Genomic DNA, 16,269 nt, shown 5'->3' on the forward strand with positions numbered 1-16,269 from the left:
GTCAACATAATAATGTTTGTATTTCAGACCAGCTTATCATTACATCCATTTCAAGAACACAAAACAGCCAAGGCACTGCCATTTTTTTTTGCACCTATATATCGTATGATTTGGTCAATTAGGATACTAATTGACACAAACTGATTTTTAAATCAGTCTCAATAGTAAGGACTCAACATATCTACAACTATGACACTAAAACTCAGTCTTCCTTGCTGCATCCATTCCTTTCTGCAGCTGGTCAAAACAAAACACTGGATCCAGAGCTAATTCTTCTGAGGTAATAAGAAAAGCAAAAGATTACAGAAACAAAATTACAGAAGCAAAGTAAATGGATTTAAACATATAAGAAATTCCAGGCCACAACTTCTAGAAAAAATAAATAAAATTTAAAACACCACAAAATATTTGAAACAAAACTGGTACTTTAGCAACTAATCATATTTCATTTAGATCTAGATAAAAATATTCTGATGAGCAATAGATTTCCATTGAACAGTACTGCTTCAATAACACTGAAACTTTCTGAGGTAAAATTTTTTTCTAACCTACCAAACTAAAAAACCTCAATTTCCTGCTGAAAGTTACATTGAATCACTTTGTTTTTGACTGTATTTAGATAAGGACAAACAGCATAGTATGAAAATGAAGGACTTGAGCCTCACCAAACATATTTCAATACACCTGAAACTGAGCATATCAGAATATTGTGCTGGAAAATAAATTAAAAAAAAAAAAAAAAAAAGAAAAAAAAAAGAAAGAAAACTATTAGGCCTTCCACTCCATCTATGGATACAATATTGAAAGCCTCAGAAGGGAATTACCTTTCACCAGCCAGTTCTCCCTCCACTCTTGTTTGCTACAACAAGAATTGCTTACTTTTGTTTGAATATACAGTATTTACATCCTCTTATGGCTAGAGGAAAGGCACTGGTTTTAGTATATATTCCATATTCTGCTATCATAAATGTATATGAAAAAGGCTCCGCTGCATTACTTAAACAAGGGATGAATTGCTCCTAATACTAAGAAGGAAGACCAACTATGAACAAGCCTCAGACATGAGTCTTCTCCCTCAAAACTGAAACTTTTTATTTCTCTTACTTATCCTCACAAAATTTTCAGCAATAGAAGATGTAAACTGTCATCATGTTGGCTTGCCAACCTAATGGTGTTTCAGCTCAGGAATTCAAAGTGGAACTAAAAGAAGTTAATGCACAATTTGGAAACCCAGCTGCAAAGAAATAAACAGTGATATTTAAGGACCTTGCTATAAACAGATATTCAACATTAGTAGTTATTGTGAGGATTTTTTTTTATTTTATTTTAGTTATGCTATTTCATAAGAATAGCATCAGAGCAAATTGCTGGATACAAAACAGGCTATGCAAAAAATGGCTAAAATTAATTCAATACATTCCTGTTTCCAAGAATAGCAAATATGTGACTGAGTACCTAGTCCTCCAGCATGCGCATCAATGAGAGATGCTGCTACTGCAATCCCTTCCGGGAGACCGAGATCTTTTGCAGCTTCTGGCGTTAGACCTTTTCCAACAGACTCTCCAGGAGACAAGACGTGGTTTCCTGGGCAGACACAAGAAAAACCATACACCTGTCAATTTACTAAACAGAAAAACAAACACATATGTTATTACAAGAACTCCCTTCCTCCCCCTGAAGTTAGGGTGGTACATACAAAACAAAAAGTGTATCAAAGAACTCTATCTGATTAAGAAATACGTTTCATTATGTGTCTGTATATTAAACACAACCATGCTAGATCAAGCTACCCCATAGCAATTTTAAAGTTCAAAAGCATTCAACGTCCTGTCTAGCCACGGAGAAAGATTTTGCCACGAGCAATTACATTCTGCTTGGCACCTTTCCAGGAGATACGAAATACTTGTGCAGAAATTCCAAGTTCTTGGGGTAGCTGCTGACTACACTGCCCGCAGCCATTCCCTGTGTGCAGGAATGGGATTCAGCTCAGCCCATGCTCGCAACTCCTGTTGTATAAGACAATGACCAATTTTTTTTTCCTTCCGATTTCTACCCTTTCTGAGAGTTTCCACTAGCAATAAGGTGGCTAACAACAGAAACTCTGAAACTGCCTAAACCATCAAATTCCTGCTACTGCAGCTCTACTTCCTCGTAGGCATAAATCATCCAGTTTTGGGACTTTGCTGTAAGTATGAAGAACTTTATGGTCACTCCAAGCACAGTCGGTGCAACCCTTCCCTCTGCCTTGACACCAAGGAGCCTGTGTCAGGTCCCGTCTGCATTGGCCTCCACTATCATGACATAGTTAATTTTTTCTAGCTGAAAGAGATATTGTTCAGTAATTAAACTATGGTGATAGAGGTAACTCAGGAGTTAGAAAAAAAAATAAATTAATGAAACTTTCTGAATTTAAGGACTCTCCCGCACCCAACAGCCTCCTCTCTGGCAGCTGAGTCTAACCAAAGCCAAAGCAATAAGTGGCAGCTCCTGCAATCACACACACACCTTTATTTATCTAAAGATTTGGTGGGTGAGAAGCAGTGAAAGCCACAGCAGAAGCTCTCATACACCTTCTTGCCAATACGATGGCTTTAAGTTGGAGACGTGCTCATTTAATAGTACATATCTTTAGCATTACTCAGTTCGGCAAATCTTCAGGGCAGAGTTGACAAAACTCCTTTTTAAGAAAGAAAAGCCTACTTTCACAGTTGATTCAAGTGAGAATGTTACACCTAAAAAGCATTTTGATGTGTAGAAAGGAAGCAACACATTGTCCACAACAGAGGTCAATTAAGGGGAAAAGCGTATCATAAATTAGCAGGAACACACCAATGCCCATGAGCATTATCTTCTAAAAATAGTTATGCTACCTTACTGTTTGTTGAAAAGAAGGTTATAATATTAAATTCACAGGTGGAAAGTGGGTCTTTATTTTTATACATCACCGTGGCAGAAGACCTTTGCCTTTGCTGCAGACAGCACGCAAACCACTCCGTGCTCGCTGTGCCAAGAGTTTCTGTTCTGTCAACGGCCACACCTCTGTCTCTGAAATGTCAGGCTGAATCTCATACTGGAAATTTAAAACAAATATGTATGGCCAAAACTTTTGACTTGGCTTTGGGTTTATATTCAATTATTAGGCACACTAAGCAGAAGTCATCACTCTCCACTAACTTATACAGGAGGAAGAGATAATATCTTTACATCTCATCTCTCCATCTCTTTATTTCTCTATCTTCTACATCAAAAGAAGTCTACATTTTATTAATTCCTGGTGTAAACACAAACAATTGTGCTAGCTGTTACAAGAGGTGTATCTTTTGTGATTTCTCCCCTCAATAAGTTTTGAGAGCAGGATGTTTCTCATTAAGAAAAGTTGTATGTTGTCTTTGGGTTTCTTAAGACATCAGAAAATAATCCAAGTTGTGTGCTTCACCTGACATTCAAAGACCCTGCAGGTGGAAGGAAGTTCAAAAGAGTTCATGCAGCTAAAACCACATCTTTTTCTTCAGAACCAGTTACATGACCTGAAAGCAGCCAGATACCTTGTATATACAGCACGAGATGAAAGCAATCTGATATAAAACCTCTTTCCAGGCACTCCATTCCACTGGCAGCTTGTTTGTATCAGTCATACTGGTCAAATATTTTAATGTGTTATTATTATGTGGTTAAGCTCCATTTTAGAGATCAGAGCTACTAAAAAAAAATCTTTTCCTACCAGCTTCTCAATTATTGTATTCCTAGTTAATAAGCACTAAGGGAGCAATTGCAGAGATAAAGAGAATGTGCTGCTTCTAAGGGCAGCAGCAGCAAATGACCCTATTGATTCCTTTGGCACCAGCGATAGATCAAAGTGACCAGCAGCACTGCTGTCCCCCATGGGCATCAAGTGGTTGAGGACGTGTCCAGGGATGGGTTCCTGTGCGTTGGAGATACAGCGTAATAAACTTGTATTTTAATAAATGTATTAAAGGTAAGGTTTGGCCAGCCTGTTTTAGGTAGAGCTGAGCAATTTCTCGACTGAAAGCAACGCTTCCTGACCACCTGGGAAGTGATGGCACGCAGAAGACACCCACTACAAGGAGTGTGAGGAGGTGTCTCCTACATCACCCAGGTCAGGGAGTGCAGCAGGGAGGTGCCAGCAAGCGAGTGCAGCAGCCAGAATACCGACTCTGCCCCTCTACTTCATCTAGAAATCCCTGAATGCTCTGCTACATGCCTATGTTCTTAAGGAGCTTTATAAAAGAGAAAAAGCAGGCTCTGCATGGCCACTCCTGTCATCACAAGAGCTGCTTCCCCACCCACACAAGAGTGAGTAAGTAGGTGTGGAATGGGCCAAGACCTAGAAAAGGAATTATCACTCCCATGGTTTACTCCTCACCAAAAAACGAGAAAACTCAGCTAAGCATCAGTGTGCCTACAGTCTGTAAGTATAAAGCTATGAAATGATAAAAACAAAACAAACAAACCAAAACATAAAAAGCAACCAAAGAGGAGCCACAACTAAAAAGCAAAGGATTTGTAACAGGTGGTACTTCAGGACTAGGCTAGGAGAGAATGAGGAGATTCTTTCTTGAGCAAAAGGCAGAGGCTTGAAAAGTCAAGGGACAGCTAGCACAAAAACAAAGGCATTACACAGCTACCCAGCAGGACTTCAGCAGCAGGTGCTGCCACCCTTAAATCCTACCTGTCAGGGAAAGAAGCTGTCAGAGAGGGAGGAAGGGAAATGAGAACCGCCTGCACACAGAGGCCGTCAGTGAGGGCATTACAGGAGGCTGTGTAAAAGAGGCAGTGAAAGGAACGAGTCTCCTCAAGACTCCTGCCAAAGTAAATGCATCGAGTCTTTTGTTTACAGTAGTCTCCTGTGCAAGTCACTTACCTTTGCTATAATGATTTCCAAAATTAGACCTACCCAAACAAACCCATAATGGCTGAAGCTGGAGAACTTTCTCTTTCACATTCGTACAGCTGTTTCAGTAACGCAGTGCCTCCACAACCTTTTCATTTTCTGTGAGACGTACTATTTCTAGCTATTTTTCCCCTATAAAGCAGCAAGTTTACAAAAGGAAAAAGCTGTCTGAATCTCTTCCTCCTCTTTTATCCTTTTTCGAAGACTAATGTTCGAATTTGCTATGATCAGGTTTTGTTTAAAGAATTTATGTGGTACCAGTGACCCTCTACCTTTTCAGGCAGTTTCCACAGCAACTAGCTATTTACCAGACGTAACACACCAGACAGACAATACATCTTCAGTCAACTTTGGTGATCAAAATTCACTGTACAGTCTTACTAATATTTAACAGAAGTAGTTTTTTTTTTTCATACATAGACCTTTTTCAAACAATAAAAGCAGAGCGCAGCAGGAGTCTGCTTGACTCAGCTATGACATACCTGCTCACTCCAGAACAGCTTTCCTTCCATCACGCACAACACAGTTGCGCTGCATATGCAATTATATTTGGCTGCATATGTGCATCAAGATACAGGGGAAAAAAAAGAAAAAAAAAGGTAAAGGGGCTGTCCCATTTCTTCACTAACTTGACACAGCAAACGTGAAGGGATGTAAAAATCCCTTGTTGAAATCCCTGCAGCCTCAGAAAGAAGCCCAGCCAAAGGACACATCCTAACTTTTACAAATACTCCTCCAAAACTGGTCAATATAAATGCTTTTTAATTTAAAAGCCAACACGCAAAATAAATATGCTGTTAAATAAATGACTTACCGCATGGATTAGGAAAGTCATTTAGTTAAATAAAATGGTGCAAAATAAGCATCACGGGAAACTGGAGCCCAGTACAAAGAAGGACCATCCATCCAAATGGATCTCATAATAAGTTATGTAAGAGTATTTTTCCCTTCTCTGAGATGCATTATTATAGGTTTTGTGGGGCATTTTCTTCAAAGATTTTGTAATATCTAGAATAGCACATTTAGGTGCTTAGTTCATTGCATAGCTTGCAGGCAATCTCTGATATTTGTGCTTTATAATAGTAGCATCACAGAATGCCAGAATTCTGGGATATGCAAGGAACCTGAGTGATATAAATCTTCCGTTATGTCATCCCAGCCCTACCTACATGAAATATATTACTCACTATCCCACCCTATTACATACAATACTCACATTTAACTGAGGTGTGACTGACTGTTCTGCAATTTTTAAACCTGGCTGATGGGCAGAAACAGGATCATTAAGAGATGAGGGAAATGGGATAACAATGTGGACTAGAATATAATATTCACTTTTCTTAGGACTGAAAGTATGGTGGTTAGAAGAGTGTTAGAAATGGTTAGATGTGTTTTGTTTTTAACATGGAAATATCTTCCATAAAATTTCCCACGTGGTAGTTGAAAACTTGAGAATTTTCTTTGAGGAAAACCCAAACAAATTGTGATACTATAGGCCACCTTATTTAAAAGTGAGAAAACCAGCTGGTTAAACAAAATCATTTTGGCTTTCTTCAGTTCCAAATTAATCTCTGTCTATCTGAACTGCCACAGTAGCTTGAGGCAAGTCTAGTTTGGGTCCTTTCCATCCCACCCTCCCATACAGCTTATGCCTTCCACTGGACTACAGCTCAACTACCTAACATGGAATTACTTAACGCGGACATTAGGTTGCTAAATACGGGCAAAAACAGGCAGATTGTCATTCATTAGGCTGAAAAGTAAATTGGTCTGCAGACCATAGGTGCCTACTTCAACAAATACCATATCCTTCTTGTCCAAATTAAAAAGAGCTACCTCATGTATAAATGGAAAGCTTTCCTGGTTGAAGGTCAAAAGAAAAAGAAGAAAAAGAAAAAACAGCATTCTGCATCACTGGATCATTAGGCATGTACATTGATGGACGTGGTTGGGTTGTCTTTACTAGATTTCAGTGAAATAGTGCAGAATGAAGATTCCGTGTAATGCATGGTTCACTACTCACTAGGCTGACATGCATACAGCTATACAGCACATGTATTTAGATGGCGACATAACTAGGTGTAGTGTATTCGCATCCAAACTTGGCTGCCTTACTTCACATTTCTGCTTGGAAACAGTAATTTCAGTATGTTGATTATTTCCATTTCTGACACCTCACAGTACAATATTCCTTACAGTCTCTCCAGATACTGTACCTCAACAAGCATCGTCAGTGTAGATGACGTGACTATTGCTGTACTTTCAGAGTTGCAAGTAATCAGACTCTGGTTTGGTACAATACATCACTTAGATTGTACAGGCAATTTAACTTGTACTAATTATGGATTACTACATAACAGAATGTTTTTTTATTACTGTATTTTTTTAAAATGTAATTCAAATGATAGCATCTCCTCTTTGAAGAAATAATTACCCCTTTTCAAAACTGAAAGAAATGACAGACCAAAAATAACCCAATCAGTTACTGAAAGAATGCTTTTGAATCTTTCAGCTAAGCTTCTGATACTTGTACAGTCTTATTCCCCACCACATTCACACGGTATCCACTTCTAATACCCATACTGAGAAGATACTGATGCATTATAAAGGGTTCAGAAATGAGTCGGAAAAGCAATTATAGGGATTGAGAAGTATGATAGTTCACATAAGGGTTTTGGTGAAAAACCTTGAGTAGCTCAGTGTTTTTCTTTAGCAGAAAATTTCAGTCTGTGCAGGTCAGGCATGTCACTACAGTCTGGCAGACCAGAGTAAGAAGTTAAAATTTAGATAAAAAATGAATTATTTAATTAAGTCATTAATTCTGAGCAATGAGAGCAACTAACAATCAACAACCTTTATGTCTGAAGTGGGCTCTGTCACAGAAAATTATAGAGTCAAGACTGGTTCTAAGATACACTTTAAACTACTTACACATCAATTTCAGGGAGTACAACAGCCTCTGACTTAGAGGATGTCAGCAAATTGTTTGAAATAGCCCTTCTGGTTTTATAAATCCTGACTCAAAGCAGACATCTCTGTTTTAAAAATCATCTCAGCATGAGGCTTGAGCAAAAAAAAGGCGATGAACAAATCAGGACCAGAGAGATGATGATCCAGGTAAAAAGAAGAAATGACCTACAACTTTTCTGGGAACGGATGTTTTGTTTTGTTTCTTCTTCTTTTTTTTTGGTTCTTCTGCTTTGCTTTTTTTTTTCTTTTTTTAAGAATTGTATGAAAAAGGATGTTAACGGATTTAAATATTAAGCAATCACAACAGGCTCAAAGTCTGCTACAAAGCTTCAGGTATTACTATTAAAGTCAAAAATTCAGAGAAAAAGCTCCTCGCTTTCATACTTTATAGGAAGAAGTTTAGGAGTCCACAGCAGGTAGTTTTATTTATTTATTTATTTATTTATTGAAAGCTCTAAGCTTTTAATACTAGTCATCTAACCCACAATGAAGCCTGCAGATGAAAGAACACAGCACGGTACTCCTCACTTCTTGCATGAGATAGGAGAACTGGAAAGGTACAGTTCTGCCAGCAGAACTCAGCCTGATAACAAAAAGGATGACTGATGGTTCCCTTCCTTAGAGTGGAAGAGGAATTAAAAATTGTCACTCAGGAAAGGCATTGAGACAGACCTGAGCTGTCTTATTCACTTTGAAGCAGTTTAATCCAGCCTATTGAAGAGCAGTTATCAGAAAGAGCAAGAAAATCTCACGTGGAGAACTCAGGTGACAGGACATGCATGAAATTCAAGAAACGGGCAAGGGAAGTCCTGCATGCAGTGGAAGAACCCCATGCACCAGAAGAGGCTGGAAGCTGACAATCACAAAAAGAAAAAAACAACAAAAAGGTCCTGTAGCTCCTGGTAAGCATCAGGTCAAATGCAAGCCAGCAAAGTGCACTTGCAGCAACAAAGGCAATGGCATCCTGGGCAGAATTAGCATCACCAAGCTCATGGAGATGATCCTTGCTCCCTACTCAGCATTGGTGAGATGACATCTGCAGTGCTGTGTCCACGGTACAGGAGAAACATGGATGTAAGAGAGCGAGTCCAGAGAATGGCCCCAGCAACAACAGAGGCACGTCACGCAAGCAGAGGCTGAGAGCTGAGACTAAGCCCAGCAATGAGAGGGCTCTGGAGGGAGATCTTACCGACGTGTATAAATATCTGATAGGAGGGAGTAAAGATGACAGGGCAAGACTCTTAGTGCCACCCAGCAACAGGACATGAGGAAATTTCCACAAGCTTACATAGATTAAGATACATTTAACTACAAAAACAAATGTGTTTACTGGGAAAGGCTGCCCTGCCTAGACAGACTTTGGAGTCTCCATCCTTGGAAATACTCAAAAAAACAAAAAAGAAAAGAAAACAAAAATACTCAATTGGATACAGCCCTGAGCAACCTGCTGAGATGACCCTGCTTTGAGCAGGGGGGCTGGACTACATGATCCTCAGGGGTCCTTTCTGACCTCAACCATTCATATGATTCAGTGATGTCAAAATTAAGAAGAAAAAAAAATAATCACAAGAGTATGTTGCTTTTCTGAGAAAAAATATTTTTAACATCTTACTGCTGAATCATATATTATGAAATAATGCCTCAAGCTTTGAGGAAGGAGACACCCTAAAACCTCTTTGCACTGTGCCAGTTTCACCTCCTTCACAGTTGCTGCAGCTCTTGGACACGTTGAAATGACAGGAAGCCAGAAAAATGTTAGGATATTTGGAACACTCTTCACTTGTAAATTCCATGGATTCTGACAGCATATAAGTGTAAATATCCTGTGATTCATCCTTTTAATTTTGTTCAAAATTGTAACATGTTTAATTTATTTGGGATAGGAAAATACAAAAGAAAGATAAAAGGACTCTATACTTAAGAGAAACTTTTTTCCTACTGTTCTCTATTATTTGCAAGGCGTGGTGTTTGAAGTTCACTGTTACAATCCAGTTTTATGAAGACCTGGCAGTTACAAACTGACCTGAAAAAATCTGTCTCTCCCAGCCTCCAAGGAAATCCCTCACATACACTGGAGGATCTGGCATCAAAGGCCTTGGAAAAGATAGAAAATTGGCTGAACTAATAGATTGACCATTTCCTTCTGGAAATCAAAAGAAACAACCTGTGGAAAAGGGAAAGCATTCTGAGCTGGGGGAAAAGGGAAAGCTTCTGAGGCTGTCTATAAGGATGAATGGGTAGCAGACCCAGAACGGAATTTAAGCAGAGGGGTGTAGAAGGACCAGAGGGTGTTCTTCCTTACACCACCGTCACCTGCAAAGTCAAAATCAAACATGAAAGAATTCTAACAGCCTTACTCTAAAGCCAATAAAGAGAAACTACAAGTTCGGAGACAAAAAACAGCGAGAGATGTGCTGCCTGAAGACAGGAATACAACTGATCTCCAGACTATGTGATGTGAAAATTCAGGAAAAAAAAGCAATAAAATTTTAAGAATGTTTTATAATTTTATGAACAGGATTGGCAATGGTAATCATCTACAAAATCCAATCTTGTGACATCACAATCTGTGCGTGCAACAGTCATTTTCATTAGTATATTAATTTCAAGTACTCTTAAGTTCAAGGCAGACACTGAATTTCCATAAAACCTGTGAGATTTAAGCAATCCAAATACTTCCCTCAGTTCTGCCTCAGATGTTCACAAAGATCTTATAATTATCAGCCACGTATTTATTCGCTTTTGAGGATGTGGCTCTAGACGCCTACTCAGGAAAGGCTGGGAAGTGGGTTTAGAAAAATCATTATGTTGAAGGGCTGTATTTCCAAGAATTAAGTCTATTTACAATATATATATTTTAAAAATAAATAAAATCAGTGTGCCATCACAGATGAAAGAAGGTAACAAGCTGCTGTTTACAAAGGATCAGTATTTCAGCCTTCAACACACAATCTATGAGAACGCTGAAACCTACCCTGCAGTACCTGCAATGTTCTCTCAGACAAATTGAGCCATTTTCAGCAAAAAAAAAAAAGAGACCTGGCATAAAATATTACCATTCAATAAAAAATCATTATTTGGTCCCTTAAGTAGCCCCTGAAGTAGAGGGTTGTGGTGGAAATTTATCAGGCATTTTCCTCCAAATGGAATACACGCTTCGGTACCCTAAGAGGTCTATAGTACATGAAATTTTAACGGAATTGTTAATGTCTTTCTAGGTTTTATAATACCACAAAGAGATACTCATCATGCACTTTCGCCACAGCAGATAAATGCTAATGCCTGTAGTACACAGCATTTTCACAGTGGTTTTGAATACAAGCCATCGTCTGCTCTCACGGTGGGCAAATTAATGAGATCAATAAATTTTGCAGTATTTCCAGATACAAATCTTTACCTTCGCAAAAATGCTCAGTAAATTCACAATGTACAGAAGGGACCACAAACAACTTCTTATGTGGATTCCCTGAAAGGTTAGCCTGCTCTGAGAAATGCAGAATGTCAGAGGCCTGGGAATTTTCATATGTGAACCCACACTTTGATGTGGGAAACACTGGTGGAAGATGCAAAAGGTCAGAAGTGAGGGTCACCCTTATCAACAAGGTTATATGTTAAGTTAAACTGAAACTACGAGAAGCATGCTACCTGGAACCACAAGCAGCGCTCTGATTACAGTAAATATATTTTTAAAGGGCAAGACATTTTAAAAGTGATGTTTAAAAGTGTATTTATCAGAATAAAGAAAAAATTACATTAAATAAGTTTTTCTCAGGTAATTTCCATAAATATTTTCAGTGTCGTGAAAGCTAATGCTACTTCAAAAAAACCTCCAGTCATAGCGATTCATTGTCTGATTGGAAACAATACTAGTATCAATTACAGATTTAAAAATGCGCAGCTTTTCTGCCTATTTTTAATTGGTAATTTTTCAAAAAAAAAAGTCTCAGCTAATTTTATCTTGTGATTTTTGCTTTGTTTACAACAAAACTATGATTCAGAGCCTACTGCTGCTAATCTTTTAGGACAGATATGGGAAAAAAATATTCTCTCTCTTTTCAATGTGAATGTGCAGGCATTAAAATCCATCCTTGTATTTGAGCTAAACAAACCTTGAGCAGAGGCATGTGGGCTTGGGCAAGCCCTACAGGAGAACAAAAAGGGAAATTCCACAAGAATTACTTCAGACTTGTTAGGGTTTTGTTTTTATTTTTATTTGAGGAGGAGTTTTTGACCATGTACAGTTCCCCTCCAACCTACTCCTACGGAGGTTATCTGTCAATTTTGGGCTCCTTAATCTGCAAGGCAGCCAAGTGCACTGCTTAGGATTCAGGTCTGTTGGGTGCAGCACGTTATTATACGCCTCCTGAAAGTGCACACGAGTTAGTTATACAAAAGGAAAGCAATTTGTTTAATGTGCTGAAGTTAACAGCAGCTGAGGTTGTTCACTTCATGTGACAGTGCCCTGAAGTGGTATTAGAAATATAGCCTCAGCTGAGTTTGTGCAAGGCATAAGCCTGGGTTTGCTGTGCTCAGTAGAGTGTCTGTGGGCTCCTGGGAGGAGGTCTGTGCAGCGATGCTGCCTCGCCACCACTGCTGACACCTCTGGAGCTGCTAGGAGCCTTGCTTCCACAAAATACAAGACCGTTTTAGCTGCAGATCGACCAGTGCTGCTGGAGTGACTGGCACTTCCCTGGTAGCTGCACCTACACTGTCCTGAGTAATTTAAATAAGCTGAGCTCATTCAAAGTACCTTTACCACGTCAAGTAATGCTGAACACTCATTAAACCAAACAAAAACCCCAACTTTCACCGGAATGATGTTACTACTCCCATACAGTGACACTGATAAGATTTGGGGTGGCAGATAAAACACACTTCCCCAGCACACAAGACAGACCTCAGACTTGTGGGGCAGCTTGGGGGCAGGGAATGAGTTGGCTTGTTCTGGTGTCTTTTTGTCTCCTTCTGAGGCTAGATCCTACCAAGAGACTAGCAGGCACAGCTTAGAAGTTGAACTTGAAGGAATTAAAGAGTAATTGCTGTCTGTTTTCCACATTCATACAGGGAGCTCCTTACTCCCTCTTCACAGGCATGTGAATGAAGGTCACTGTCCTGCTTTTAGATTTTATCGCAGCTGAGTATAATGAATGTAACAGCTTCCTTTTTGAAAAAAAGGCAAGGTCAGAAAAATAGGTCATGGAAATAACCATGTATTATACCTGAGGCCAGGTTTCGGTGCTATTATACAAAACAAGAAGCATCTTATACTTTAGATATGCATAAGATAATGAGCCCAAGGATCTGAAAAGGTGAATTTTCAAGGTGCATTACAGTATGTACTTTTCAGAAGCTTCAAGTTCTAGCCTACAGTTTGATGTAATTCTCTAGGTCATATTCTGTTCCTCCAGTTCCAGCAGACATGTACCCATGTATTCTATGTGGAGTTTGTTGAAAATCAATGCAATTGCCCAGGGAACTAGATGCTTTTGCCATTAACTAAGGAATTATTGTTTTCCTTTCAAGAAGTGCCTGTCAACAGAAGCTAATTTACTGATTTGTTTTGTAAATATTGTGCTTTAAAAAAATGTAAACCTGATATTTGAAATTCATTGTTTTTGTCTTGCCAAATTTTGAGCCATAGACAGATAACTTTTATGAGGCTTCCATCACTCCAAGGCCCTTTTTCTAATGACTACAATATCATTTGAAACATGTATGTTTAGTTACTTAAATGGCAAATTGCTTTCCACTGCCTTTGAAGTACATTGCATAAATATTGAATTAAAACTTTAACTCACACTTCATAAATAATTTATTTTAAAAATACTATTCCATAAGACCATCCGCTGCTGAGATGTTCAATTTTCTGGTAAAAACATGAATTTATTGCAAGTCTTACTTTAATTTGTTGAATATTTGCTAAAAGCCACATGTGATAGATGTTACAAGAATTGTATTCAAACAAAAACCTCAGGAAGCTAGAAGTCTTATGCTCTAGTAGGTTTTAGACCTTTGCATAAGCTGTTTCAGTGGCAGGAGGAATTGTTGAAATCTATTCAAGGAAGCTTTCAAGTACAATTATCTGATACACCTGAAAATGGCTTATAGTACATTTTGTAATGATCAGAATAGCTTATGGATTTCTTTATATTTCATTTCCCTACAGTCCTCCCTTTGCCACTTCTTTTTCATGTTGCTGCATTTAAACTGCTGTACAAACTTGTTCAAAGTGCTAGACATAAAAAAAAAAAAATCAAAGGAAATTTCAGATAATTAACTTTGATGAATGAGCATATTTTAATTCATGTCTGGTAATATTCTTGTTAATGACATGTCTGCTTAGGACATCCATTAGAAGTCCATTAACTTAACAGGGAAAGTCTAATAAAGTTATCCTGGAAATTTTCTGGTATATTAACATTATGGACTTTTAATGAATATCTGCTGTAGGAATTGCTATTAGCAAGGCTACCATTCTAATTAAACTTATGCTCTAAGAGAGTGAAGAAACAGCATGAAGATACTAACAAGCAGAAGTAGCACATTTTTGGAAAATTACTGTAAGAGAGATTGGTATAGGTTACAAAACATGCTAATAGTAGCAGATATATATATATGTGTATATATATCTTTTTTTTTTTTATTTTATTTTTTGTAGCTTGCCATCCAATATACCAATATATTGTGCTTCCTTCATACAATCAACTGCTGAGGCTCCCCACTTACTTCTCTGTTATTGAGATTGAGCAGCAATGAAAGGCTAGGAGATACAAAATTGAAAAATAATTTTTCATGACAATGCCAAGTAAAAAAGTGTACTTTGGAAAGCTATCACCTATAGGCATCCCACCTTGGTATCAACCCATCCGAAGATTCATCCAGGCCTTCCACACTCCTGCTGACAATCACAGTAATACAGCTAAAGGTTTTTATATGTGTGTGTGTATAAAAGAATCCCCCCCAATATACCTATTTTTTCGTACTTATCCTTCACCAAATCTTCCAAACCAATGATATTCCAGAAACTGTCATCCCAACCTCCATCTGAAGTGTACGTCCACTTGCAAACTAACGTACAGAGGGACCTGAAAAGAGACAATATATGCACAGAATCAGGAAAATGAACACAAATGATTTTAAAGTTGTGACTAGAAAGACAGTTGTGCAAAATGATCTCTTCATTGACCGGTCAAAAGTTCCAAGCATAATGCTAATACCAAAACAAAAATATGTTACAGTTTGGAGTGTATGCCTTGAGATAACTTTAAAAGGACCCTATGTTTGAGATTGTTTCCTGCTAACACAGCTTATTGTCTTGCCACTTCATTACATAAATAAGTCAAATAACAGATCACACACATGCATAGAAGACAGTATAGCATGAACATAACAGCTCTTCAGCAAGCAGCTCGAGGAAAGATTCCTGCTTTTCCAGGCTGTACATAAATAGCAGTGTTTTACACACAGCGTGTCCTTAGAAAAACCTTCTATTACTTATGTTCAAGCTGAATTACAAGTTGCAGGACATGATGTATGCCCTGATAATTAGATTAAATAGCATTGCTTCAATACCTGCAGGTACAAAATGCCTTTATCAGGTGAATGTGTACGAGCAAAATCACATGCAACTACAGGAGCTTCTGTTACAGCATATGTTCAAGTACCACTATCATCGGGTCTGTATCTCAGCAGAAGCTGATGACAGACCAGTGACATGCTGAAATAGCATTAGCCATGATGCAAGTGAGTGCAACGTTAAGCTCTTGTTTCAGGTCTTGTTCCTGATAAGACGATGGTGAACTTCACTGTGACAGCAAAGCATCACAAGGGCAGAGTACAGGAGCAGAATATAAACAAAACACAACAGCATGTGTACAAACGCTATTGGAACAGTTTTTTTCCCCCTCCTAAAGTGATCCATATCCCCAACCTCCCATTTGCCCCAAAACATGAATAATGTTCTGGAAGATTTAGTATCTAACCAACTGTTGTCTGTCTGAACACTAAGAACCATCTCAGAACATCAGTATTTAATTGTGCTTGAAAAGTCAGTAAAGTAGAAGGTATTAATAATACTAACTACGACTGAAAATTTCAGCTATCTTTAATCTTCAGAATACTGTTGAACCACCAAGAACAAGACAGCTGTGATGCATCTCTGAAACACAACATCATAACTGTTCTTGAGGAGAAAAGCCCCTTTAAGGGATTCATTCTTTGGTATCTTACAAGATAACTTATTTATGACTCATTTTCAGCTGAGGTGTACTTTCACAGATGTATACTTTTTATTAGGATTTTATAATCTCAGCAAGCATCTTCAGCACAAACTGAATTTTACCAAAGCGTCTGAACAGTTTTGCAAGAAAGAGATCAAATGCTTTAGT

At 38.3% G+C, this 16,269-nt stretch overlaps 1 protein-coding gene across 1 annotated transcript in view; it reads right to left on the reverse strand.

Annotated features, from left to right (window-relative positions):
- The window catches only part of FGGY (FGGY carbohydrate kinase domain containing), a 138,078-nt gene that overhangs the window by 72,093 nt on the left and 49,716 nt on the right, over window positions 1-16,269 (reverse strand). Inside the window, exons 6-7 of the mRNA XM_084291001.1 lie at window positions 14,852-14,967; window positions 1,456-1,584 (exon numbers count right to left, since the gene is read on the reverse strand). Coding sequence (XP_084147127.1) covers window positions 1,456-1,584; window positions 14,852-14,967 — 245 coding nt within the window. The remainder of the gene's footprint in view (window positions 1-1,455; window positions 1,585-14,851; window positions 14,968-16,269) is intronic.

The sequence above is a fragment of the Netta rufina genome, assembly GCF_964035555.1.
Source record: "Netta rufina genome assembly, chromosome: 8".
NCBI classification, from domain to species: Eukaryota; Metazoa; Chordata; class Aves; order Anseriformes; family Anatidae; genus Netta; species Netta rufina.